Genomic DNA, 26,951 nt, shown 5'->3' with positions numbered 1-26,951 from the left:
GTCCCGCGTGGTCTGACCACTGGGATGGCCCGGGGAAGAGGCCCTTGGGCTTGTGGGAGGGGAGAGCAGCTGTGAGCACGGGCCAGGGGCCCCTCCTTGTGCACGCAGGCCGGCCTGGGTGCAGGGGAGCCCCAGGGAGCCCAGCTGAGCCTCACAAGCTCTGTGTCCGCCAGCGTGCTTATCTGCCGTCAGGGCAGAGTCACGGCCGGGCCTCAGCCACAGCCGAAGGTGGGCCCAGGGCAGGGGCCTGGCACAGCTCTCCTGAGAGGCAGCTGCCCCGGGAAGAAGGGGGCACCCCGTCACCACCTGCACACCCCCCACCCCTCCACCAGGCCCCGAGATGACAGGATTCCTGGACCGTGGGAGGCAGAAGGAGCCAGAGAGCGGCTCGCAGAGCTGTGGCTCAGAACCGCTCACCTCCTAACAGGCAGGGCAACCCTGTGCCTGTGTCTCAGGGTTGCTGGGAGTCCTCAGTGAGACGCAGTGTGTCCAGAGGCAGGGCAGAGAACAGTCCCACTGTCACGAGCCAGACTGGAGGCCCTCCTCCCATGGAGCCCAGAGGACAGCTGGGCCAGCCACTGTGTCGTGGTGGCCACGGGATGGTCTCAGGATTTCAAAGCTTTTCCACTGGCTGGGGCCTCAGTCCTGTCTCAGGGGCAGCAGCGGCCGACAGCCAGACCCTCTCTAGCTTGGACGGGGACCTTGCGTGGTCTGAGAAGGGCTAGGAAGGGCCTCAGGTGGGCACACGGGCTGTCCCTCCTGCCACGGAGGCGGGGACCCGTGCTCCTCCCTGGGGATGCAGGAGACTTTGTGGGGCAGGGTGGAGGCAAAGCCTGCCTTATCTTCCTGTCCTGTGGCGCCCAGCTCACAGGGCCCCCATCTGTGTGGTGGCGGGGTTGAGCAGGTGCCTCCTCCTGGCCCCACTCACGGTCCAGACGCGGGTACCACTCAGGGCCCATGTCCCCGGAGGAGGCTGCGGGGGGCGCTCCCTGGGACCCCTGCCGGAAGTGCCTGGGCTGCCCCGCTCACCCTCCCGTCCTTCCTCACGTCTGAGTCAGCCCAGCCTCACATCCAAGGCCCCCATCTTGCTCCCACGACTCCCGTTCATCCCTGCCGTGGGCCCTTCCCCCAAGAGAGGCCTCCCCAGCCGCGGATGACCAAGGCCGGCGCGAGAGAGCGAGCGGGAGCCGGGGTGTGGACAGTAAGCGTTTATTACCACGTGGACACAGACGGCTTGGCGCGTGGATGGGCCCTCACCACCACGAGGCTGGGAAGGGGCCGCCTGGAAGGGGCCGCTGCTCCCGGCGGCACCTAGGAGAAAACTTGAAACCATCTAATGAGGCGTGTGACTCGGGGTGTCTTCTCTATAAACTGAAAGAAATGTACACTTAAATAGGCAAATATAAAATACAAAAAAAGCCGATAGGCCTGGTGTTCTGTGTCAGGTTGAATCTAAAAAAATCCAGGAATTGAACTTTTTTCCTCATTTTAATATTTTATCACAGGTTAAGACTTTAAACGAAGCACATCCCAGCTTCAGCGTGTGCCTGCGTGTGCTCGCGTGTGCTGGAGGCCTGGGGCGCTGGGATCCTTGCTGTCCCCGCCGTCGGGTCGGGTGGCCCGGGTCTCGGGCGGTGTCGGGGGCCGAGCGGCCTACGAGGTGCTGATCCCGCTCAGCTCCTGCCTGATGGCTGAGGGACAGGACGGGAGAGGAGGCTCAGGGGCCGTCCCCCCGCCCTGGTCAGGCCCTGCCTGGGTCTGCGCTGCCCTGTCTCCCGAGAGCCGGCCCGCCCCCCCCAGGCTCCCAGAGGTCATGAGGCACAGGCCAGAGGTCAGGCAGCGCAGTAGGCTCTGGCACAGACTCGGGGTCACAGCAAAGCCCTCCGTGGGTCTCATCGACTGTTTCTTGAACGACAGTGCCTCGAGGGCGGTCCTGCCCCTTCGCTGTTAGAGGACGCGCTGGTGAGGGTCTGGTAGGCACCCCCCTGCCCCCGCCCCCTGCCTCCCCGGGCCTGAGCTCTCCCCATCCAGGGAGGGGCAGGGGCTTCTCTTGCTCCTCTCCCCCGCTTCCTCCTGTCCCCCTCTTAGGGTCCTCCCCCAAATTTGAGCCTCTGCCCAGACAGACCCCACTGGGCCTGGAGCTGAGGGCGGCGCCCTTCTCAAGAAACAAGGGGACAAGGGCAGGGTTCCGGGAGCCCCCGCATGGGCCCCTCAGCCGCCCGCCGCAGAGGCCGCACCCACCGTGGCTGTGCTGCGGCACGTGGAGAGCGGGGCCCCCACCGCGCCCGTGCCCTCTGCCTGCTGCCCGGCCGGCAGCCCCGCTTCGGGCCCCACACCAGCTCCGGCCCTGGGGCCACAGGCGCAGCCCTCCTGGGGCAGGGGTGCCCGGCAGTACAGCAGGGTACAGGTGGCCTCTGTGTCTCCTTTCCGGCTGCGGCTCTGTCTCTGCTTCTCTCTCTTCATTTATTAACTCCTTATCTGCCCATCCCAGGCCTGGGGGGGGCCTGGACAAATAGGAACGGAGTGCTCTCCGCTGGGTCAAGGACAGGGTGTGGCTCATCGCCCAGCCCCGGGCAGGGGTCCGGGTCTGCTGGCACCCCGGCAGGCTCCCAGCCGCCTCCTCTCTCCAGGGTCCGGTGGCCCTCGGCCACCAGCGCGCCCACCAGGTGTGATGGGGAGGGAGCTGGGGGCGTCCAGGCTGCACCTCACTGCTCCATAAGGCTGGGCCAGCCCTGCCTAAACCTTTCCTTTCCCTCTGGCTCCAGACCCCAGCCAGCCGTGTCACAGCATCACAGGCTCCGCGAGGGACTGAAAGGACGGATGTAATTCACTGTGACAAGGCCCTGCCCTCTGGAGCCATGCGCCTGGTCCCCCGGGCCAGGGCCAAGCAGGCTGTGGACTAGGTCAGGCCCATAGGTAGCTCTGTGGCTTCCTGGGCCCCCTAAACCTCTGGGAAGGCAGCGGTTGCCCTTTTAACCCAAAACCCAGTGATAGGAAGTGGCAAAAATGAAGTAATCCAAGTCCACAGATACTGAGATAAAGAAGAGAGAATTCCAGGCTCTGTGGGCTTGGGCAGGCATGCTCAGGTCACTCTCCCCGCCACAGGCGAGTCGCGGCAGGAGTCTCGGGGAGCCGAAGACTCAGACTCAGATGGGGCGGCAAACCCCCAGGTGTGCTCACACTCAAGACACGTCCCCTCAGCTGCCTGAGCCTCCGTTTGCTCAGAGAACCAGGAGGGTGATGTGGGTTGTTGGGAGGAAGAAAAGAACAGCCCCTGCTCCCCTGTACAGACCCCAGGCCTCCTGGCCCAGGTGGGCCTCCCTGGCGGGGCCTCCCCGGCCCCCTGCTTTGCCGGCCTGGGTACAGGCGGCCCTGCCCTCCTTAAGGACCCTGGTGTGGCCCTGGCCTGGGGTGATGCCCAGGGGCCCTCTACTCACCATCGATGATCTCCTCCTTCACTTTGTGAAGCTCTCGGACCACCTCCTCGAGGATCTCCTGTCGGGAGCAGAGTCGCGGAGTGAAGGGACAGGCGGCAGACACGAAAGCTGCCGTGACCAAGGGCGGGGGCAGAGCCACAGCCCTGGCCCCCGCACCCCCGTGTTCTCGGCTCCCTCCCCAAGCTGGGGAAGGGTGCGCGTGAGTGGGGGACGGAACACCCTCCCACGCCTCAGAAATACTCTGCAGGAGCCAGGGTGGCCCTGGAGGGGGACGCCCCAGCAGCGGGCCGGGAGTGCCCAGAGCCCTTTTCTGGTGAGGATGGGACGGGGGATCGATGCTGGGCGTGGCTGCCCACCGGCCCCTCCTCCGCCGGCTCCTGGACTTGGCAGCCACGTGTGGCCCTCTTGCGCCTGCCTGCCCACGTGGCCCAAGAAGCCCCCAGCCTCTGACTCCTTCACAGCCTCTCCGGAAAGGACACACTCACCTGTTTCATCCGGTCCAAATCTAAGGCATCCAGGGCCACGTCGTTTACACTTCCCGCTGGCTTCATCCTGGGGAGAGGGTGGCAGAGTGCGGTCAGGTGGGTGGTGGGGCTGGGCAGGCGCCCGCCATGCTGGGGGACTGAGCACGGCAAGGCCAGCGGGTGTCCCAGCGCCTCCCCGCTGCGGGCCCAGCTCTGCCTGCTGCCGTTGTGCGTCTACGGCTGGCCACTCTCTAGCTACTGGAAAAGGACTCTGAAGCCCCGTCTCCGCCTTGAGAGGGGCTCATGGATACCGTGACCGTATTTCCCAACCAGGAGTCAGGACTTTGGGGTGTTCTGACTTCTCAGCTCCACACAGAAGTGGCCACGCTGCCTCCCCTGGAAAGAGGACCCCGCAGAGCTGGTCCTCAGTGTGAGGGTTACATTCCTGGCTAGACGGAGGCTCGGGGGAAAACCAGTGATGATGGCATTAAACAGGAGACAAAACCGCAAAAACCTTCAACTCTCATCCTGAAGGCACCCACTTCTGACACAAACAAGAGTCCCTGGTGTTGGTAGCCGGCTCTGCTGCGTAACTACTTCAGGAAACGTCCTTGGATGTGGTTTTGCTCTTCTCAGGCAAAGCTCTCAGTTTTGGGGACTGTCCTGCTCTGGTGTTCCTGAACTAAGGTTAGCTGGTTTGAAATCTAATGTCGCTCGCGTGTGAATCTTCCCTGGAAAATCTTGGCAGGGACTCCCTTGGTGATCCAGCGGTTAGCACTTGCTGCTTTCAGTGCTGGGGCCCAGGTTCCATCCTGGTTGGGGAACTAAGATCCCACCAGCTGCGCAGCACAGCCAAAAAAAAAAAAAGGGAATCTTGGCCAACGCTCATCTAACTACCTGGCCTTTCAAAGCAGGACCGTGGTGCCCAGGGCACACTTTCTGGATCCAATGTCTCTCCCCAGGTGGAGAGACAGGCAGGTGAGGGAAGTGACACGGCTGTGGGGATCACGGGTGTGACAGCCGGCAGAACTGGCATGGCTACCACAGGTCACCCTACAGGTCAGGCCCGCCGGTGAAACCGAGGGCCGGTGTTCTCCACAGCGGAGGAGAGTGAGCAGGAAAACTAAAGTGCGGGTGCAGCCGTGATGGAGAGCAGTGCGCAGGGGCCGCAAAGAACTGAGAGCAGAACGACCACAGGAGTCAGCAGTCCCACCGGAGGGTACACGGCCGAAGGGAATGAAGTCACTACCGCGAGGAGACGGCTGCACCCCCGCGGTCACTGCAGCCGTGTTCACAGCCGCCACAACACGGAAACCACCTGAGTGTCCACTGACAGAGGAACGGATACAGAAGATGCCGTGTGTGTGTGTGTGTGTGTGTGTGTACACACGTGCATCACACACCTTTACATCATGCAGTACTCCACTGTGAGAAAGAAGGAAATCCTGTCATTTGTGACAACACGGACATCGTGCTCAGTGAAATAAGCAAGACAGAGGGAGACGAGTGCTGCACGCTCACACTTACATGTAAGATCTAGAAAAGCCAAACTCACAGAAACAGAGGGTAGGCTGGTGGCTGCCCGGGGCTGGGGTGGGGGGGCGCACTGGTGGAGGTGGTCCAAGGGCACACACTTCCGGTAATAAGATGGATAAGTTCTGGGGGTGTAACGTACAGCGTGGTGACCACAGTAATGATACGGTATTGTATACTTGAAAGGAGCAAAGAAAGTAGATCTGAAAGTTCTCACCACACACATACAAAAAAAGGTACCTGTGTGAGGTTATGGAAGTTAACTCACCTGACGGTGGTAATCATCTTACAGTGTGTGTGTGTGTGTGTGTGTGTGTGTGTGTGTGTGTGTACACACACATATATATGAAACCATCATGTTGTATACCTTGAACTTACACAATACTAGATGTCAATTATATCTCAATAAAGCTGGATTAAAAAAACCACTGGATGCTATATAAATACAATTTTAGTGGTCCAATGCACAAACCTGGATTAAATAAGAAAAAAAGATGCTCCTATGAACTCAATAAAGAGGCCAAACGTGGTCCTGAATTTGTAAGCAATTTTGGTCCTGATGGGGAAAGAAGTCCAGCCCGAGACCCCTGGATCCATCACACCCAGCCTGCAGGGTCAAGTCCCTGTCGTAAGAGCAGTTTTCTGGGTCACCTGGACAAACCGCTTCACCTCTCTGGGCCTTGGTCCCCCCATCTGCAGACCTGGACAGTCCCCCTGATGGTGACCCCGACAGCTCCGTGAGCCCTGCAGTGCCCGCCCCCTCGGGCACCATCTGTGAGTCTAGAGGGGGCGCTCTGGCTCGGAGCTGGAGAGCCCTCATTCTGAGTGGGAACGCCTGGATAACGCTCTTGTCCTGTGAGGGATGCCTGGCTACTCACAACTTGGCCACCTGTCCTTACTCCTCCAGCGGGAAGCAGCCAGCTTTGCTGGGAGCTGCCCGTCAGTGCCGGCCGCCTCGGCGCCACCTCCCGCTCGCAGCCAGAGTGAGGTGCCCAGAGACTGACGCGTCACGGTGCCGTGCTCAGAGCTCGTGCACTGGGGCCTGCACGCAGAATAAAATCCACACTTCTCACCGTGCGGCTGCTTCCTGCTTCTCTAAACGTGCCTTCCTCTGCCCTCCCCATGTCCTACCACTTGCCAGCCGCACTGGCCTGCTTTCTGTTCTCTGAACTTGCCAGGTTGGTGGCAGGCTCAGGACCTTAGCATGTACCACTCCCTCAGCCTGGAAGGCCGTCCCCACACGCATCACGGGGCAGGCTCCCCCTCATCCGGGTCAACTCAAATGCCACCTCTGAGAGGCCCACTCGCTAAAGCGCCCCTGTCCCTGGGACCGTTCATCATGCGGCCCTCTGTGTCTTCCCCAGAGCACCTCTCAGAACTCACAGCTGCCTTACTCATGGGCCTTTCCAACAGGAAGAGGGGCTCCGCGCAGGCAGGGACCCGCAGGGCCCGGCTCAGCGCTGGCCGACACGGCCCCTCCTCACATCCTGGCTGCCGCCCAGACCCCTGAGCCCTGTGCACGTGTGCTGTCATTGCTGCCGGGCTGGTGGAGCCCTCTCTGATCACCTTGTTTGACGAGGCAAGACCAGGCCTAAACTCCACCTGCTCTGGGGTCTCGGCTGTTGCCCTTGGACTTGTGACGGGCACTGGAGATGTTCCTTCGCATGGGTTCTAGAGGCCTGCAGGTTTAGGACACACTTGGCCCATGGCTACTGTGTGACTGTCTCTCTGACTTTTTGAGCGACCTCAGTTTCAAACAACCCATCCTGTTATCACATCCGCTCTTGGTTTGGGAAATATGGTCAGCATATCTCTGGGGAAAATGCAGAGGAAGGAGAAGAGGCGGGGTGCCAGGCCAGCCCTGGGATTCTGAGCTGTGGGACGCAGCGAGGGCTGCTGAAGACGTCTTGTGTCCAGCTCTTGTCCACACATGGCCGCCCTGTGTGGGAGGGATGAACAGACCTCCTTGCGAGGCGGGGGAGGCGTGGAGGCTCGGAGAGGTCCCCTGGCTTGCCCGGTGTCACAATTAGCGAGGCCGGAGCTGGGATTCAATCTCAGGTCCACCTCACTGCCTTTCCAGACAGTCACCGCCCTCCCCGGCCCGCAGGCCCCCCATCTCGGAGAGGACAGGAAAGAGCTGGGCCGCCCCGTCCCTCACGAAGCACAGACCACCCTTCCCCAGAGCCGACTGTTAGATGACAAGACGCGGGCGGGGTCCGGGCTGTTAGTCACGGGCAGGGGACAAAGGAGGCCCCGGAGACGGAGCTGTTCGGTACCTAGAGTGAGGCTGCGACTGAAGGGGGCTCTTAGCTTCGGGGCTCTTGGCCACAGACGGGGTTCTATGCGATGGAACGGAATGAACAGAGAGGTGAGTTGGCGCCGTTGCCCGCCTGGACCCACCGACCTGGGCGCAGCACGGGCCTTCCCGGGGCGGCTCACCTGGACAGCAAGGAGGACACGGGCTTCTCTGCCGAGCTGCTCCGTTCCCAGGGCTTCCGGCCGGCCTCTGTTGGTTCACGTCATGGACGATGCACCTCAGAGCTGGGAGGGTGCTCAGTGGGCCCCCCACCCCGCAGCATTCCGGACAGGAGGCCCCCACCCCTGCTCTCCCATCACGGCTGAGACCCGGCTCCTTATTCCAGTCCCCTTTGGCCCAGGCGGCCCTCGCAGGGTATAGGTGGCCCTGCTGTCACCCTGCGTCTCCCCTACTCAGGACGTGAGCCCGTTCCTTCAACGCGGCTGACCCTGACGTGTGGCCTGGTTTCGAGTCCTCTCACCATGATTGGGTCTGTCCTTGGAGTGTAAGCCAACTGGTCAGGAAACCTCTTATCTACAACTTCCCGAGGTGACCTGCAACTCCAGCAGTAGGCTGAGCAGGGTATAGGAAGCCCTCTACCTGGACACTCTCAGGCAGCCTGGGGTCTACACCTGCTTTCAGGGGCCAGGCCTGTGACCCCGTGTGCACCCCCTGTGCCCTGACTCCTTGTTTTTCCCCACACACTGCGGCTGCCTCTTCCCCAACCTGGGCTTGAAAGTTGATTTGGCTTTCCTTTTTCTTTTTTAAGTGGGGTTAAACTATAGTTCACTTTACTTCAAGAGATTTGCTGAACTGAACTGAATTCACCGACTTTGCAGGGTGAGCAGAGAGGCAGAAGGAAAAATCCCTGGGGCAGCAGGGGGCCAACCACTCTGAGCTGAGCCTGGAGACTCTGCGGGCTGACCACCCACGCTGGGCCTGCGGGACGGGTATGAAAGCTGGGACCACGTCCGAGCGCAAGGCATGAGGCCTGGGGCAAACCACGTGAACACACTGGGCTTCAGCCTCCTAAACTGGGAAACATGTAACCCATCCGCTGGGATGTGAGGTGTTCCTGCAGTCACTCACCAAGAATCATGGTGGCACCGCCTCAGAAGGAAGGGATGTGGACCACAGCCGCACAAGGGAGGCAGACGTGCCAACAGTGTCAGTGTGCGAGGCCCGTGCGGGAGCAGAGCCGTGCCCCAGCGAGCGGCCAACAGCTGGCAAGAGCCTCCTCCCCTGGCTGCAGAGGGGCGGCCTAGTTCTTCTCAGTCCCCCCGCCACGTGCTCGTGCGCACAGGCCTAGCTCAGAGCAGACACTGTACTATTTGTTGAATGACTGAGGGACCAACTGCGGTGGCTTCTTCCCACTGAAGAGCCTCAAGGCACCCTTCTAATTACATCTGCAGGTCCCAGAGCTCAGCCTGGGGATTCCTGAGCAGGGTTCAGGACCGTCTCTCCCCTAGCCATTGCTTTGCAGGCCTTGTCTGGCCAACTCCTCCGTGGGCACGACCCACTGGTAACCACTGTGACATCCGTCACAGCGGGCATCCTGCAGGGAGCAGGAACGTGACATTTACGTGCTCCTCTTCAGAGCCTGGGCCCAAGGCCGGGAACCTGAGCCCCCGGGCACAATCCCCCACATCACTTGGTGGGCGCTGGCAGGCCGGCTGGGACAACGAGAGGGTTTAGGCTGGGCGGTCTTTCCCCCAGGGCGCCCCGCTCCTGCTTGGGCTCTGCGTGGAGCCGGTGGCTGGCGGAGGCTGGGGGCTTCCCTGCTGGCACAGCCTCTCTGCTCAGCCGTGAAGTGAGGCAGTGGGGTCAGATCGCCTTCCTGTAAGAGCCCTTCCCGTGCTAAGACCCTGTGCCTGGTGCAGGTGGGGTGGTGCCCTTACCTGAGGAGTTGGGGGCCTGGCTGGCTGCTCGGGTCCCCGGAGATGGAGAGGTGCTCGGCTCTTCCTGAAACGGGAGAGAAAGGCTCTGCCATTGGCCAGCTGGGCGGGGGACCTTTGGGCCAGGTCATCTAGAAAACCTCAGTTTTCCAAACTAGCCGATTGACATAGATTACTTCTATAATCAGTGAAACAGCAAATATGATTCACAAATGAAAACCCCAGGTCGTGGCGGGGAGCTGGTCCACCCCAGGGACGTGAGGGAATGAGAAGGCCGTGGGGAGACATAGCGGACGTGGCGTGGGCTCCAGGATGCTGGCACCCCTTGTCCACCGGGACCCTTCTGCAGCCCTGGGAGGAGCCCGGTTCCGGTTAGTCCTGCAGATCAAGACTGGGCACGGGCACAGCCAGAGTCCTACAGACCCTGGCACTTCATTTCTCTTTCACAGGAGAGGAGGAAATGCTAAGAATTTAGAATGTTCTAAAGGTTACCTCCAACCCAACCAGCACAGAAGTTCACTGATGCTGTGCCGGGATGAGCTCTGACACCTAGGTCTGTCCTCACCGCCCCTCTGCTGAGGGCCCCGAAGTCACCCTGCTGCTTGTGGGGGGGCAGGCCTGACCAGCGGGCCAGGTGGAGCCCCGAGCCTGCGGCCGCCTGCCTGTGCAGCCCACGGTCCCCAGACATGGCCACTCTGCGCCTCTGCCTGGCACGCCGGCTCCTCTCGGAGCTCAGGGCAAGCGCCAGCCCTCCTGGGAGCTCTCGCAGGGCTCCGGGCCCTGGGGCTCCGTCTCTGCCCTCAGCACTTTTTGTCAACAGTGAGCCTGAAGACGGAGGTTGTGTCCCATCCACCCCAGACTCCCGGCGCCTGGCCCACGGCAGGGCTCCACGAAGGCGGTACACGCCTGTCTGTCTGCTCTGCCTGGGGAATGAATCTGGGGGAACACTCGTAATGGCGGTAATTCAGTAGTGACACAAGCTGACGCTGATCATCACACGTATTTTGGAAAGATTTTACACTATTAGGAAAATGGTGCTTATTAAGTAATAATAATTCCTCCATTTTTCTTAAGCAAGACACATTATTGCTACCCGCAGCCTTTGACCAGGGACAACCAGCCGACCTGAGGAGACTGAACTAGCATAAAACCGAAGCCAAGAATCACCTTCTGTCACCTTCCATGTCAACCCTGCTTCCCATCTGGCCCACCTGAGGCTTGGGGTGGGGGCTCCCAGACGCCCACAGCCACCTCCAGGGCCAGGACTCTGGGCTCGGTGCTCCAGTCAGGAGCTCCCCGCCGCCACCCCCCCCCCCCCCACCAGCACGAGCCTGTGAGAGCCAGGACCACCACTGCTCACCCTTGGTCCCCACCCCGAGAGCAGACCCGGCACCTACCAGGAAACCCCCACCCGGTATTTGTGGGGTGAATGAACGAATTCTGGGAGTTGCTGGTCCAGAGGAAAAAGAATGTGCCAGGCTGTGGGTCTCAGGACAAGTCTCCTGAGGCCTCTCGTTTAAAGGGAGAGCAGAATAGATGAAATTATGTAAATCAACAACACGTGCCTGGGGACCAGGACCCAACGGGAACAGGCAAGAATGAAAGTCATTATGTGCAAAATTAGAGCAATTGAAAAAAAATCAGAAAATTGTTTTTAGTGTCATCCTATTATCATTTCAAAAATAATTACCAAGAATCCTCCCTGCATAAAGGGGAGCTAGGCCTCAGCCGCAAGCCAGGAAGAGGCCCCACAGCCTCTGCTGGCACCACTGCACGGCGGCTCCCAGCGCACGGGGCTCTGCGCCCGCACCCCTGCCCCCGTCAGGCTGCCGGCCCAGCGCCCGTGGGCTGTGCTTTTCACGCCGTGGAACACGTCCTTAGAGCAGTGACATAATCGGCCTGTGGCCAGCAAGTGGCAGGGCACCAGCCTGAGCCATCTGACTCCACATTCGGGGTGCTTTCCTTCTTTAAATAATGCTTGTTTTCCATTAATTATAAACCTAGCACATGTTCAATGAAGAGGATCTGGAAAACACTAGAAAGTATAAAAAAGTCAGGGAATTCCCGTGGTCCACTGGTTAGGATCTGGCGCTTTCACTGCTGAGGGCCAGGGTTCAATCCCCGGTTGGGGAACTAAGATCTCACAAGCCTCGCAGTGCAGCAAAAAGAAAAAAAAAAAATAAAGGGAAAAAAGAAAAAAGAAAAGCCAGTCTCCAGTGTCTCCATACAGTGGCACTTGCTCTGGTGTGTGGAACTGTCCTAACGCTGCCCTGGAAGAGGCTGCTCCTGGGGCCTCCTTGAGCACGCGTGGGACCAAGAGCAAACAGAGACCAGGAGGCCTCTTACAAGAGGACAGGAAAACAAAGGGGGTCAGAGGCAGGAAACTCTGCCCCCGGGGTCCCTGGGGTTTACAACCCACTCTTCCTAGAGCCTAGGGAGTAGGGAGGCCGGGCATGGGGGCGGGGGCTGGGGCTGTGATGGCGGGAACCGCCATGGCTCTGGAAACCTGTAATTATCCCCGGGATCTTGGCCAGACAGGCCTCTGCGGTTTGAGAAATTCGGGAGGAGTTGGCCGGATGAGCTCCGTACTCTGCGCAAGGCACGGGGACAGGGGAACACGCACGCCCGGCCCTCACAGGGCTGACCCAGCAGGAAAGGGCGCGGCTGAACAAGCAGAAATGTGTGCGCTAAGGCCCAGGAGGAGGGTGGGGGGGAGCTGGCTGATGGCGCCTGGGGACGGCACGTGCCCAGGCGGGGGTCGGGGAAGGAGGCCCGCTGGAGAGCTGCAGCCCTGGGGTCACACCCAGTGAGCTGCGCCCGCTGACGGGGAGGCACAGCCGTGTGTGTACCCCGGCGCCTGGTGGTTGCATTTCTTGTCTCCTGCTGCTGCCGAGATGCACCGTGTGCCATCTGTAGTTAAGGTCTGAACGGAGCCACTTCAGTAGAAGCCTAGTTTTACAAGGAAAGCTTAACACAGAGGAAAAGAGCACGAGCCACCCTAAGAGGAGGCGGGTGCCTGGAGTCTGTGTGGACAGACCAGGCGAGAGGATCCCACTCACGACAAGAGCCAGAGTGCCGGGTTCCCCTGCCCAGCTCACCAGCGGCTCTTGCTGGAACTGATGGACTCAAATGAAGTCTTTTAAGAATAGAAATAATTTTAAAGTATTAACAGCCCTGGTGTTCGAGCAAACATTCCCTACTGTGACTGCAATCTCCGAGCCCCGAGTCCCTTGAGGAGAAGCTCTGTCTGCGCGGCCCTCTGAGCTGCCCAGCCTCCAGGCCTTTCCCTCAAGGCACCCCCAGGAGGATCCCACTTCCTGACTCTTACCTGCCTGGCCCTCCGAGGCTGCAAGCTCCAAAGCAGAGCAGTGTCTGCTAGATGCTCAGTGAGCGCAGGTCTGCCACCCGCTGCCGTGGGGACGGACATGAGCGCCCACAGGCCTTGTCCCCCTGCTCTCCTGCACATCACCTGGCGAAGTATCTACCACGTGTATGTCCAAACCTGGTGCCCTGTGGTGCCCCAAAGGCCTGGTCTGTCCACACTGCTGGGGAAACTGGGGTGGGTTGGCGGTGGGGTGTGCTTACCGTTTGGCTTTCGTCTTCCTTTTTATCAGCCGGCTTGTCTGTTTGGGAGGCTGCTTTTCTCCTAACACAAGGAGGGAGAACATACAGTCAGCCCTGAAGGTTTCCACACTGACCGGACGCCTCCCCTGTGCAGACACAGCTTGGTCCTCACAGGCTCTCTGCTGGGGTCTGACCCCTGTTTTGTGTGAAGGAAGCAACTTGTCCAGGCACCCATGTGGCCTGTGGTGATGACCAGGTGAATGTCTAGGCCTTCTGTGCTGGTCTGGGCAGGGGGTGTGGGGGGCACGCCCATCTCTGTCCAGATCCCTGGGGGCCTAGGCTCAGCTGGGCGGCCTCTATTCTCCCAGGATGCTCGAGGCCTGGCTGTGAGGGGCAGGAGAGCCGCCCCCACCACAGCTCAGGCTGGGGGTATCCTATCTGCAGGCTGACTGGCTTGGGGAAGCGCCCTGTCACCTGCGGGAGGGAGGAGGAAGCCTTTCCCTATTACCCTAAAGTTCCTACTACCTGGAACTCAGCAGCCACGCCCTCCCTGACCTGGACACCAGGAAGAGCTGCACGTGCTCAGGAAGGAAAGACTCCAACAGACACCTTCTAGTGACGGCACACACCTCCCCGCAGGCAGGAGCCCTCTTCTCATACACTCTGAAAACTCGCTGCTCTTTCTGGCCTCAGTGGTTGCCTACATCTGGCTAACTCCCAAATCTACACACGTAGCCCCTTCATATTCTCCAAAGCTATGGCTCTGGAGACCCTCAACTTGGTGAAGCCATCAGAACAAACTCACAGAGCTCACGAGATGAGCTGTCCATCAAGAGGGAAGCTGGCCTGATGGGGGTGAGGGCCACCAGCTGGCTGTCCCCACCTAGGGACCGGCCACAGGGGCTCCTTCTTCATCTTCACACCTCCAGAAGGATAGGTCCACCCACCTATGGCTCCTCCCAGAAACCCAGAACTCATCCCAACGTCTTCCTCATGGTGGTGCGCCTGCTCAGTTCTGTCTGCATTGTCTCCAGGCTGTCTGGCCTGTCTTCACTTCCAATGCTGCGTGCAGGTACCACCAGCTCCTCCCGGCCTGCCACCCCCACTGGGCCCGTGACATTCTGCTCCTACCCAGAGCCAGCGTTTACTCTTTTAAGAATACACAGCAGAACAGGTGCCCCCAGCCCTGTGAAGACCCCCTGTGCCGAGCGTCTGTGGACGCGCTCGGCAGTGAGCAGCTCCCTGCGACACGATCCCCCCGCTCCACGGCGAGACAGGCCTCAGGCACAGCCCGCAGAGGGAGGAAACAGCACCTCCGCAAGGACCTTCGTTCAAAGAAAACACCCGCGAGGGCATCTCCTTGTCGGCTACACCCAGCATCCTGCGCCGGACTGGGCTTCAAAGAGCAGCGTGACTGCTCCTGGCCAGTTGTGCAGGGCATGTGTCCTCAGGGGGCCTGGCTCCGACACCAGCTTCTGGCGTCTCACTGGTTCCTGGCACACCGGCCTCTTCCTGTTCTCAGAAACTTCCTCTGCGTCTGCTCTGAACCATCTAGGCCAGGCTGTTATTGTGAACGCACTGGTGTTGGCCTTGGGGAGAGTGTGAACACTTTCTTTCAACAAAAATCTTCTGTCTTCATGGGAGGCCCCCGTGGCATGCACAGCGAGGCTCTCCTCCAGCCTGCGTCCTGGTCCACCTCCTCCACTGCCTGGGCTCCGGGCGGGTGCGTGTGTGGGCCTCCCCAGGTGGTGTGACTCCGCCCGCCCACCCCTGCCCTTCCTCCTGCACGCGACGCCCTCCTCTCCCCTCAGCACGGGGACACATGGAGCCCCCTGCGCGAAGCACTGCCGGCTCCTGGAGCTGTCCTGCACCGCGCAGCTGGCTGCCGCTCACCTCCGGTCGCCGCGTGCGGCCCTGCCTCGCTGCTCCCCCTCCATGGTGGCGGCGGCCCCAGTGCCCGTGCGCGCCCTTGCTGCGCACACAGGACCCCGGGCCGGCCCCGCTGAGACGTGCCAGACCAGCCACCTGCACTCTGTGGGCCTCTGTCTCCCCTGCGTCCTCGCAGAGCTGTGTGGGTTCAGTGAAGACCCGGCACAGAGAGCACGCGTCAGGGGCCCGCCACCGTGGGGGCAGCGGGAAGGGCCTGGAGACGGAGCGAGGCCAGGAGGGGTCGGTGGAGCAAGGCCCCCGCTGCTGCTTCTCTTGGATGAGGAGCGTGCTGACAGGTGAGGCCGGCTCCTGCTCTGGGGTCCGGGTGAGCCACGGCACTGGGAGTCCCGTCAGCGCATCCCCGCTGCCATGCCACGTTTACCAGTACGACCCAAGCTTCGTGACCCCTCGAGAGGCAGCTCTCTACCTGCTCGGGACGCACCCGGGGAACAAGTGAGAGCCGTGGCGACAGGCTGATGGCCTTGGGCGAGCTGGAGGCACACGCGCCGGTGCGGATGGGGCGGGAGGCGCAGGCCCGGGCCCCAGAGCCGACCGTGACGGGGTGGGAACTGCTGCTCTGTCCCTGAGGGGTGACGTCCCCTGGGCGCCTGCCACCTCATCACTCCTCTCCTGCGTCCTCTGCGACGGCCCCACAGGACCCTTCATCACCCACTCACCACAGGGAACCCTCCTCTTTTCCCTCAGAATGTCTCTCTGAAATCATCTCCCAGTTTCTCTCTGCTCAGGACGAGGCTGCTATGTGGCAGAGGCGTCAATGAATACATGTGAAACTGAAATGAGGAAGGATCTGGAGTTTACAGGACTCTTTTTTGGCTTGATGTCTCAGACTGACCCCTGGAGAAGAGAAAACGCGACTAACAGTGCTCCTGCTCGGCTGACCCCAGGGGACAGTGGGTCCTGGGGCCGGGCAAGGCTTCTCCTTTCCACTGAGGGACAGGCGCTCCCAACACTTGGCTGGGTTTGGGGGAAGCCCAAACACCCACCTCTTGGCCAGCAGCTTGTTCATTTCTTCCATGAGGCCTCCTCCTCCACCCCCACTGCTCGCCCGGTTGGCGTCAGACTTCGAGGTCCCGCTGGGACTGGAGCCTCCGGACGCATCTTCTGGCTAAGGGGAGAGGACGCGGCGCTTCAGTCTGGTGTCTATGGCAGGACGTTACTTGAGGGGAGAGGGGGCCGCATGGGGCGGCAGTGCCAGAAGAGGCCGAGGCCATCTAGTCCCCCAACCCCACTGGCTGGCGACAAAGCCGCAGTCCAGAGAGCGCCTGGGACTGGAGGGTCCCAGTTTGCAGACACGCCCCAGGTCCACTGGCTCACGGTCAGCACCCTCGCCAAGACCAGAGTGACTTGAGGGGAAGGAGACACGATTCTGTATCAGAGGTGCTCTTATGCCCACGGCCACACACACGGCCTTTTCCCAGAAGCCCCACCTCCCAGGACACTGAGTGAGGCCGGGGAGGACCAGCGGAGCCCGAGGGACTTAAATTCAGGAGACCCAGCGCCGGAGTCCAAACTGCAACTGATGACCTGCGCGCTCTGAACATGTTGTCTACAGGCCTGTGCCGCCGTTTCCGCACCTGAGAGGGCAGCGACCTCCTGCCCCACTTGTGTAGGGCCAGCGGCAGGTTACGTACCTGCAAGCACCTTACGGCGCACATGCAGCGCTGCCCGCTTTCTCAGTAACCAGGTAACCGTGACCGAGGAGGCAGGAGGTGCTGTCCGGTTGGGGAAGGCCGTGACGTGCTCCCCCCCCCCCCCCCCCCCCCCCCCGTTCCCGGCGGGAAAGGGTCTGCCCCTCCACCAGTTAGAAACCCATCCCCCAGCCCGGTCCTTCCCGCCCGCCTACCAGGCCCGGGACGCTTACCCGCTGGACTCTTCTCAGCTTGGCCCCAGCCAGGGCGGCGGCCAGGCCGGACACGGAGCTCTCGTCGTGGCTGGCGCCCGGGGCTCCTCCGGCGGGCAGTGGGGGTGGGGGAGGGGGGGTGGCCCCCGTGGGTGGAGGCGGGACAGGGGGTGGGGGCGGGGGCGGAGGCCCGCTACACGAGAGGGGGGCGCTGGCTGCAGAGGGGTGCCCTGGTGGGAGGATGGGTCCTGAAACACAGCAGTGGGCTCCGTGAGTCCCCCAGCTGGCGCTTCCCCGGGAGCAGGGACAGAGGGTGGCCTGTTCCTCTGAGGGCCGGGGAACAGCTCAAGGTTGCCTCTTCCAGGAAGCCCCTGCGGGATGTGCCTGGCACTGTTCCGTGGCTCCCTACACGCTGGGGCCTGGCTGGACCCACAGGGTCCCACATGTGCTTAACATCCCTTGAGCTCTGCGAACTTCCTCTTGCTAAACTGTGGTCTTCCAGTGGGAGAAGCAGCTCTTTGGTGGCACAAGCTGTATCTTTTTTCCCTCCTCTGTTCCTTCTCGGCACCTGGCACCCTCCTAGGCCTCGGCAGTTGTCAGTCCCCGAGGTGCAACTGTGACTGCCCCTGGGCCTCTGGGGACGGCGGCAGGCAGCTGCGGGTCGCAGAGCAGACGGGGGCACGTCTCTGGGAGCACTGCTGCGTGCTGGGCAGTGCCCTGTCCCCCGCCCACCATCCAGTGCCTGAGCCTCTGCTGCAGGCCTGGCCTTATGCAGGGCGCTGGGGACAAATGGCCACAGGCTCACTGCCTGGGGGGGAAGCAGCGAGTCAACCACACGGACGAATACACAACTGTCCGTGTGGCAGAGTGACACGTGCCACCAAGAGCGGGCGTACAGTGCCACTCTGGCCTATGCGGAGGGGCTCCAACCTGGCCAGAAGTCCACAGAAGGCTCCCTCAGGGAAGGAACTGCGCCGGGACCGGACGTGACGTTTGGTGAAGGGGCAGTGAGCACGAGGGAAGTGGCGGCCCCGGAGGAACGGAAGGAGCCGCTAGAGGGGAGCACGCGGGGCCGCAGGTCTGCGGGGACTGGGCCTGCCTGCCTGGAGGCCGTGCCAGGTTGTTCAGGAGTGACAGGGAAGGGGTGACAGAGTGGCAGGGTCAGACCCGCATGAGTAATGTGGGCAGAGCGGGAGCGGGAGCCTGACGGTGCAGCAGCCTAGCCGAGAGGCGGCAGCACCAACCAGCAGCCGGTGTTCCCATCAGTAAGACAGGCATACGCTTACCTGCTTACTTCACAGGGCTCGAGACGATGAAGTGAAACAAAGGACGTGAAGGTACTTTGTAAGGTATGAAGTCCTGTACTTACAAATCGACATTACCCATTTCTAGAAATTTCCTCTGCTCTACTGTGCTGAGTTCCAGTCAATGTTCAGGACTGAAGCAACCCCTCCCCTGGGGTCTTCTCTGACCCCCAGGGCAGCTGGGGCCTCCTCCGTGTGCCTCTACCCCTGCACTGACTTGGTCACCGCATATGCCGGGCGATGATCCAGGGTCATTAGCCTGTGTCCCTGACTGGACAGTGAGCTCCCTGTACAGGGCCTGAGACGTGGTCCACTCAGGGGATGAGTTGGGGGAGAAGAGGCTCGTGGGCAGGGCTGGACCAAGCTGAGCTAAGCCTTGCACCCTTGCTCTGTTCTCTTGTTTCTCTACATTCACTGGATGTGGCTGGAACACTTTAGTTTTTAAATTTTTTTAAAAATTTTATTTGGCCGCACCGTGCGACATGCGGGATCTTAGTTCCCTGACCAGGGATCGAGCCCGTGCCCCCCACAGTGGAAGCACGGAGTCTTAACCATTGGAAGGCCAGGGACGTCCGTGGCTGTCACACTTTGAGGCCTTGCAGCTAGCAGCTGGTCGGAGTCCCCAGTGTGTCCCGGGGCACCACCTGCTGAAGGCCCCAGGGCTCTCACCTGTGGCCGAGGTCCTTCTCTCCAGTGACTCCTGGCGCTGCTGCTCCATCACTTGTCTGGAAGGCAAGCACAGCAGGGTGCGTGGGGCTCTGCCCAGGCTGCGGAGTCAGGCCTCACCGGCGCCCCGGGCCTCAGCAATGAGCTCACCCCGTCCCACCCTGGGATGCGGCTGCTGGGCTTGCTGCCCCCGCTGACAGAGGCGGAGCAAGGAACTGGCTCCAGGTGCCCACACCGGGGAGCGTGGCAGCCAGCCGAGTCTCAGAAGCCCGGGCAGGGAGGCCTTCAGCAAGCCTGGGCAACCACCTGGGCGAGTGACCAAGCTTCCCCCGCAGCTACGTGAGCTGGCCTGGCTCTCAGGGGCCTACAGCCTCAGCAAACGCCACCTCAGGGTCATCCACTCTTACTGCACCGGGCTCAGCTTCCTGGAGCAACTGTCAGGCACTGCTGGCTGTGAGAGCAGCGGACACTAAGGCTGCCTGCCCTCCTCCTCGTCCCTCCGACCCACCTCGGCCTGGCCTCCATCTGGAGGGCCATCTGGGAGGCTGCGCCACAGTGCGGGGTGTACCTCAGCAAGGACTGATTTCCTAGCTCCTTGCATGAGGGCCCCAGGGTGCTCTTCCAGGCCGGTTGAGGGAGGACACTGGCCCACAGACACATTCACAGAACCTGGGGCTGAGATGCTGGGGCAGGAGGGGCGCGAGGAGTCATGTGGACCCGGGGTGGCAGCACGGCTTCAACTGCCGAGAGCCACCTCCAAAGGCCTGTAATGGGGCGTGGGGCCGAGGGGCGCCCTGATGTGGGAGACTGTGGGCCACGTGTCTGCACCGCTGGTTTACAGCGCACTGGCACCTGGGGCTGGCGCTGGCTGTGCGTGCAGCAGCTGCTCCGTGCGTGCTTCGTGTGGAATAACTACATGGGCTGCCCAGCTGCTTTCACCTTGGAGGAAGGTCAAGTGGGACCCAGAATTGACTGCAAGGCCATTCAGAGGTCGAGAGCTTTCTGGTTCCCGTTCTGGGATTCGCTGGTTTGTGATCACGGGCAAGTCATTTCCCTTTCCTGGGCCTCAGACTCATCTCCATAAATAAGCATAAGAACACCTGTTGCATGGGGTTCTCGTGAGGATTATGCCTGATATCTAAAAAATAATGGAAAAGGTCCTTTGGACACTAAAGATGCTTGAAAAGCTCCCAGCAGCATCTGCATTAGCTTCTCCATCCAAATTGCTGAAACATCACCCAAAACTCCAACCTCTCCAGCAGGAACCGCACACTTAGAAACCCTCCACGAAATGAATTAAGAATCTTCTGTGAACGTCTGACACTGAAGGTGAGAAAACGGGAAGGTTCCTGCGCGAGGCGTCACCACCTCACTGTGCGGCAGCACGCAATTCCTCTCTCCGGGCCCCCTCCGTGGTGACTCGCAGGGATGCAGGGGGAGCAGGGTCTCTGCTCTGCAGTTTGATGCCTGCAGTTCACAGACTGACCTCCAGGGGTCACTCGGCCTGCAGACAGTCAACTGCAGACAAAACCGAACGGCCTCTGCAGCCAGGGGCCTGAACACTGGACTTGGGTGGTGGGGTCAGAAACAGCGCACGGTGTTCCACCAGTTCTGAGAGAGCAACTGCAGCGTCTGCTTGGGAGCCATGCCCTTCTCTGGGTGGAGGCGGCTCTGGGACCTGGCACAGGGCTGAGTGGGGGGCCAGCTGGGCAAATCACTTCTGTTCTCTGAGCTTCAGCTGGCTCACGTGAGAAGCAGAACAGGTAATAACAACCCCGAGAGCTAACGTGAGGATTAAGACGAGACAGCGTGGAAAAGCCCCTCGTAAACTGCAGTGTGCTAGACTCCTGAGAGGCTCGAAGACAGGCCTTGGGATTAATAAAAGGAACCTCTCCGACCTGAGTCCAGGAGGCATGTTCCCACCTTTCCTTCACTAACACTCACCCTCAAACCGGAAGCTGAGGCCTGGAGCAGCAACTCACCCAAAGTCACAAAGGACACCGGGCGAGCCAGAAGGTGCTCAGAGCAGGAGAGACGCTTGAGAAGAGAACCCGAGAGAGTCACAGCCAGGTGAGGGGTGGGGACGTCGGCCTCCCCAGCTCCCGGCCCCGGGAGTCACATCCCCTTCTGCTCATCTGGGTGAGGATGCCGGCCCCAGGCCTGCCTCCGCAGCACAGCGCCCACAGCCAGGACCCAAGTCCCCAGAGATGCAGAGCCCCGCCCAGGCCGGGTTCAAGCCCTGGTCCTGCCTTTCTCAGCGACGCTCCCTCCTTGGCCACTGCGACCTCTTCTGTAACTTCAGGACAATGGCACTGGCCCTTCTCTCCCAGTTCTAAAAATTCAGAAGCTCCTTGGAGGGAGCTGGAGCAGGGACCATCACCCTACGGCCCAAATCCCACGGGAGCTGCCTCCTCCACAGGCTGGCCCAAGGAGGACTGGGACACAGCCCGGGCCCAGCTGTCCAAGAGCAGCTGCCGCTCACAAAGTGCTCTCATGGCCTCTGCCTGCTTTAACCTCTGCTAGGAGGTGAGTGGGCAGGGGGTTTAGATCCTCTAGAGAGGCCGTGGCACCCACCCAAGGTGTCCAGCGAGACAGTGGCAGGACCATGGCTCACGAGGCCTTTGGACAGAGCACAGGGCGGGGTCAAGGACAGGCCTCAGTCAGACAGGCCTGGCAGGTTGCGTCTGCCCATCTCCAGCAGTGTGGCCTTGGCCACGTTACCGAATCACCACATGACTGCCTCCTAATACACCCGGGAGGGCTGCGTTCAGTAAGTGAATGATACAGGACGCTTGCTAGGCTGAGCACAAGGGCTGCAGGGTCCGCACGTTCTCCCTCTGTGAAACCACACACTCGTCATCACTGGCAAAGCAGCAAAGAACCAGCTCCCCTGCCCTTACAGGTCAGGCCTGTTCCCCCACCCCCATGTCTCTGGGAGTCCTGGCCGCAGCCACAGGGGTGTCCTCCAGGCTGGCCCTTGCTGGGTGGGGGGTTACCTTCTCTGGATGTCCATCTCATCGGGAGAGGGGCCATTCTGCACCTGACGCTGGCTGGAGGGGCCTGTGGGTCAGAGAAGCACAGAAGTGCAGAGGTTAACAGAGAAGAGACGACCCCCGGGACTGCCCCCGCCTCTGTCCTCTGGTCCCACCGGAGATGGTTTCAGTAGCTGGTTCTCAGCCCTGCAACACCCTGTCCTACTCATCCTCTCAGTCACCCCCTTTCTCCGTTTCCTGTGGTTCTTCCCTCAGAGCCAATAAACAGGATGCCATTTCACATGGTTTAAAATCATTCCTTCTCAGGACTTCCTGGGTGGCACAGTGGTTAAGAATCCGCCTGCCAATGCAGGGGACATGGGTTTGATCCCTGTTCCAGGAAGATCCCACATGCCGTGGAGCAGCTGGGCCTGTGTGCTGCAACTACTGAAGCTCGTGTGCCCAGAGCCCGTGCTCGGCAACAACAGAAGCCACTTCAATAAGGAGCCTGTGCACCACAATGAAGAGAGGCCCCCGCTCTCCGCAACTAGAGAAAGCCTGCTGCAACTAGAGGAAGCCCATGTGCAGCAACGAAGACCCAACCCAGCCAACAAATAAATAAATAAATAAAAATAAAATAAAATAAAATCATCCCTTCTCGTACGACCCCTCTCCTCCCTCTCAAACTGCACTTGCTGTCGCCACTTCCTCACTTGCCACTGTGCCCCCAACCCTCTAACACCTGGCTCTGGCTTCTCCGCGTCCCACAGAGCTGTTCTAACTGAACTCTGCAACCACCAAACCCAGTAGGTCCACTGTACTCCGCCTGTGGAGCAGGGGAATGACACGTACAGCAGGTATGTGTCAGAGCCGGGGTTCTAGCACTGGGTCCGTTTGGGCTGCAGTCTGTGCCCCTCACCACAATGTGACGCCCTCCTGCCTGCATTTAGGAGTCTGGAAGGGTGGGGTGGGCAGAGGAGAACTGAGCAACCATGGAGTCTTCCAGATCACACTCTTGCCCTTGACCCTGAAGGCAGGGCCCCAGAGCAGGTGAGGTCTGCTGAGCGTACCTCATGTTCAGACTGGGGCTGGTGCTGTACATTCACAAGAAAACCAGGCTTTTGCTTCAATCTGAGAAAGCGTCGACTGTGCCTTCTCTTCGCCAGCTCAGGTGTCACTGGGGAACTGCGGAGAGTCACAGCGACGGGAGAGGGACTCTGGGCAAGTTGGCCTCATGCCTCGCTGCCCGGACAGGGAAGGGGCGCGGTCTCCTCTCTAGGATGAGGTGCCAGCGACGCTCAGCGCACGACAAAACCCACGACGGGCAGGAGCCTCTCCCACAAGGGGCCTCGAGCAGCTGAGATTAGCAGGGGGCCCCCCGGGTCGGCTGCACGGAGGCATAGAGAGTAACAGAATCTCAAAGCTGAAACAGGTCATCTGATTCTGCAGCAACCTCTTGCCCAGCACAGGAGCCCTCTGTGCCTCCAGGCCGGCTCTCCCAGAATGATCCCAGCAATGGACACCTTACCTCCCAAGGGAGCAGCTTCCTTCCTACACCGAGGTCCCAAATCTACCCACCCACGAAGGCCCAATTTCCACCACCAGGTGTGACAACACAGGTCGAACCCTTTTCTATTTGTCTATGCTTGACTGCCCTTTCCCTGCTGGAAGTTGGCTTCCATACTGGGCAGTTGCCCAGTCCTAAGCCCTACTGTGGGCTTCAGTCAAGTTTTCAGTGAGCCCTGCTTTGCTGCTTCCTGGCTGCTGTGTGGATGGGGAAAGAGGAGGACCCCAATGCAGGGCGGTGCGCCAGCTGCTCAATGGGAGGAGGGCCTCCCAGCACTTGAGGAAAATTTCCTCCCCTGGGCGGCCCGGCCTGACCTGGCCTGCTCAACACCAGCTGCTGTACTCAGGCCTCGGCAGGAGAGAAGATGCCTGTGTCCTCCTTACGGAGGGACTACCTAAGTATCTGGTGGGCTAGCACACAGTAGGTGTGAATTAAATACTAGTTTTCTTTCCCTGTCTCTAAACATACTTTTTCTGCTTTATTTACTTAACATATAATTTTGCTCTTTTTAATTAATGTTTTTTCTGCCAACATGTTTAGTATAGACATTAGAAAAATTTCAAAGTTTAATAAAAAAAGAAAACATTCCCAATTAAAAAAAAATCCACAGTGGAGAGCAATCTCTCTTCTCTCCTCCTCTGTGAGGCCCAGGCCTTTGGGTTGCTCCCCTCCTTCTCAGGAAACCAAAGCAAGAATACGAGAACAATGCTTTACAGCAGTATCAAGGCACTTTTCTTAATTTAATTTATATTAACTTTAATTCTCACAACCCTACTGGACAGCTCCCAGGAAGACCTATAACAGGTGAGGAAATGGCCCAGAAAGGGTAAGTGACACACCTGTAAGCAGCAGAACCAGGCTCAGACTACCTGCAAAATGCCACTTCCTTTCTTAAATTCAATCACACCTTAGTGTTGGCTGAGACCGGCCTGAAGGATGAACGAGTGCAGGTGGCAGACTGGCCAGAAGAGCCCCGGACGAGGGGCTGCAGCCCTCGGATGGCGCCCAGGCTCTGCCTGGTGTCCACGTGGCAGACAGTGCCGCCCACTCAGCCTGGCATTTGGGGCTCAGTCCTGACGACTGGACTCCTGCCTCCTTCCATGACCTGGCCTCGGCTGCTGGGCCCGCGCCCCTGCCCCGGAGCCCCACCTGGCTCCTGGTCTGAGGACAGGAGCCCACCTTCACTCTGGCTGGGTCCCAGCTGCCACACGATCTGCGGAGGTCCTGCACCTGTGCCCCTCGTTCTGCCCGCTGGCCTGAACTGCCTCCCGACACCCTCAGCCGGCTGGCCTGGTGCTCCTCAGGGTGGGGAGGACCAAGCGGAGCCCTCACCGCTCCCAGGGGTCTCTGGCCCCTGCGCATGAGGCATCTCAAAATGAGATGGCTGGAACCTCCGACCCTACAGAGCAGGAGGAGACGACACTGGTGGTGTGAGGCCTTCCACTCTTCTCAACCTCAGAAAATATGAGTCGGCTTTGAGCTCCGGGGGTCCTTAGCGTTAGGAAGCATGGGCCCTCTGTCTCAGAGGGGAGGGGTCTGTCCAGGGTCACATGAGGCGTGTCTCCTTCCTCCTAGCCCATCCCACTCACTGGCAGAGGTGGGAGGAAGACAGGGAGGAGGCTCTGCCCTCCAGAACGGTCTAGGGTCTTTGGGAAACCTGGGCAGAGCCCGTCTGTAGCTGCTTCTTGTATTGAAACCTCAGGGAGGAAGCGCTGGGCAGCTGGTCATCACTCCCGTCTGTCCTCTGTCCCGAGTTATCTCCCATGATTCCCTGAGTGGTGAGACCAAAAACGAAGGTGGAAGCCCTGGGGAGTGTCCTGTGCCCCAGAGTCACCTCAGGCCAGCTGCGCCCCACCTCCAGGATCCAGGTGAGGACCGCAGCTCCCTCCCCAACTCCTCAGTTCCACGTCCTCCTGCTGCTGTGTCTGAGATCCCAACAGAATCCACCCGCCTCTCCTTGCCCATGTGGCTGCCTCAGCATCTCTCCGGGACCCATGCCTCAGTCAACTAAGGGGACCTCTGCCTCCACCCTCTCCACTTTCTCCCCATCCAGCTTCCACACTGACACACAGACCATGCGATCTCTGGAAAACACAAGCCTGACCCTTATGGGGTCAAGTTCAAGCTCAATGGAGTAAGACTCCAGCCCATCCCCACAGCCACTGCTCCTGGACCCCCCGCCCTCAGTAGGCCTTCTGCACCTGCTCACTAAGCCCAGATCACCTGCTGTGCTTCCCACCTCCCTGTCTCTGTGTGGGCCCCCGATCCACCCAGGACACATTCCTTGCCTGTCAAGTCTTCGAGGCCCAACTTCATATCGGCCTCTTCCAGGAAGCCTGCCCTATGTCCTCCTGCCTCTCACCACTCAATACCAAGGGTCTTGCCTATAACACAACTTTCTGATATTACAGTGATTGGAAAGCAGGTCTTCTCTCCCTGAGATCTTGGGCTTCCTGAGGGCAGAGACCACACCTCTCACTCATCACTGCATGCTCAAGGCCGGCTCACATCAGGTACCTGGCGTATTTTATCGAACTGAGTTGGGCAGGTGTGAGGGAACGTGTGATCACCAAGTCCAGGCGAAAAAAGCACAGGAGAATGAATGGGGCTGAACTGGCTCAGATGACAATAAGACCCCCCTAGAGGTGAGCCACAGAAACACAGGGCTCCCCAATCTGTGCCTGCTCAGAGAGGGGGCCGACCAGGGCACGGTTCCCAGGGCAACTACTCCCTGCCGGCCCTGGGAGCCCACCGCCACCGGGAGAGTGGGTGCTGGTGGCTGTGAGTGGTTGGGGGGCTGGCCCAAGGCCATGGGGCTCCGTTCACAAGCTTGCCAAGCCTCGGAGCTCCAACTAAGACAGCTCCCGCCCTTCCCTCGCCTCAAACAAGTTTTGCAAAGTCACTATAAAGAGCCTCATTTGCTCTCTAGACACATGACAAAGAGGACAATTTAACGTGCAACACGGACCCAACACTGGGGGAAGCAGGGCGCCTGTGAGTTTCTGGTGTCTTGTGGGTCTAGCCCACAGCATCCGAGCTCACGCCCTGGTGGCAGGCCATGGCGGAGGGTGGCCTGTGCCCACTGGAGCCCCTGTCTGAATGCAGAGAGCTGACTTCTCGTCCCCAGAGGCCCACGTTCCAGCTTCAGGGGGACGTCTCATCAACACGCAGGCCTACAGACACGCTGGCGACTCAGAGGAGGCCCTTTTATCCCTGGAGGTCAAGAGGTGCGGGAACACAGAGGAGAAACAAAACTGTAAGAGGGGAGGGTGAGGCTAGCAGACTCGGGCCACAGGCCCACCCGGGAGGGGGCAATGAGCGGAGAGGAGGCCACCAGAGGCGTGAGGGCTGGTGGCTGAGGGCCTAAGGTGAGTCAGTCCGAGCGCCCGGAGGCTTTGCTGGTGGCCACACTGAAGGGGAGAGGGGCCGGGAAGCCTGAGGTCAGACCTGGGGCAGGCCACGT

General features: G+C 60.4%; 1 protein-coding gene across 5 annotated transcripts in view; it reads right to left on the bottom strand.

Annotated features, from left to right (window-relative positions):
- Nucleotides 1-1,190: 1,190 nt before the first annotated feature.
- Nucleotides 1,191-26,951, bottom strand: part of EVL (Enah/Vasp-like) — a 156,880-nt gene continuing 131,119 nt past the window's right edge. For 4 of the 5 annotated variants that reach the window (XM_057731764.1, XM_057731763.1, XM_057731765.1 and 1 more), the window contains 11 exons: nt 21,946-22,009; nt 18,953-19,008; nt 17,001-17,227; nt 16,123-16,244; nt 13,211-13,271; nt 9,629-9,692; nt 7,874-7,940; nt 7,711-7,773; nt 3,923-3,989; nt 3,438-3,495; nt 1,191-1,691 (listed from right to left, as the gene is read on the bottom strand). In XM_057731764.1, coding sequence (XP_057587747.1) covers nt 1,654-1,691; nt 3,438-3,495; nt 3,923-3,989; nt 7,711-7,773; nt 7,874-7,940; nt 9,629-9,692; nt 13,211-13,271; nt 16,123-16,244; nt 17,001-17,227; nt 18,953-19,008; nt 21,946-22,009 — 887 coding nt within the window. In that variant the 3' untranslated portion in view covers nt 1,191-1,653. Of the gene's footprint in view, nt 1,692-1,719; nt 2,505-3,437; nt 3,496-3,922; nt 3,990-7,710; nt 7,774-7,873; nt 7,941-9,628; nt 9,693-13,210; nt 13,272-16,122; nt 16,245-17,000; nt 17,228-18,952; nt 19,009-21,945; nt 22,010-26,951 lie in introns of those variants that run through there. The other variant, XM_057731762.1, reaches the window with a different exon arrangement.

This window comes from Hippopotamus amphibius, chromosome 4, assembly GCF_030028045.1.
Source record: "Hippopotamus amphibius kiboko isolate mHipAmp2 chromosome 4, mHipAmp2.hap2, whole genome shotgun sequence".
Taxonomy (NCBI): domain Eukaryota; kingdom Metazoa; phylum Chordata; class Mammalia; order Artiodactyla; family Hippopotamidae; genus Hippopotamus; species Hippopotamus amphibius.
The sequence above is the reverse complement of the archived record's forward strand: the minus strand, read 5'-3'. Positions and strand labels throughout refer to the sequence as shown.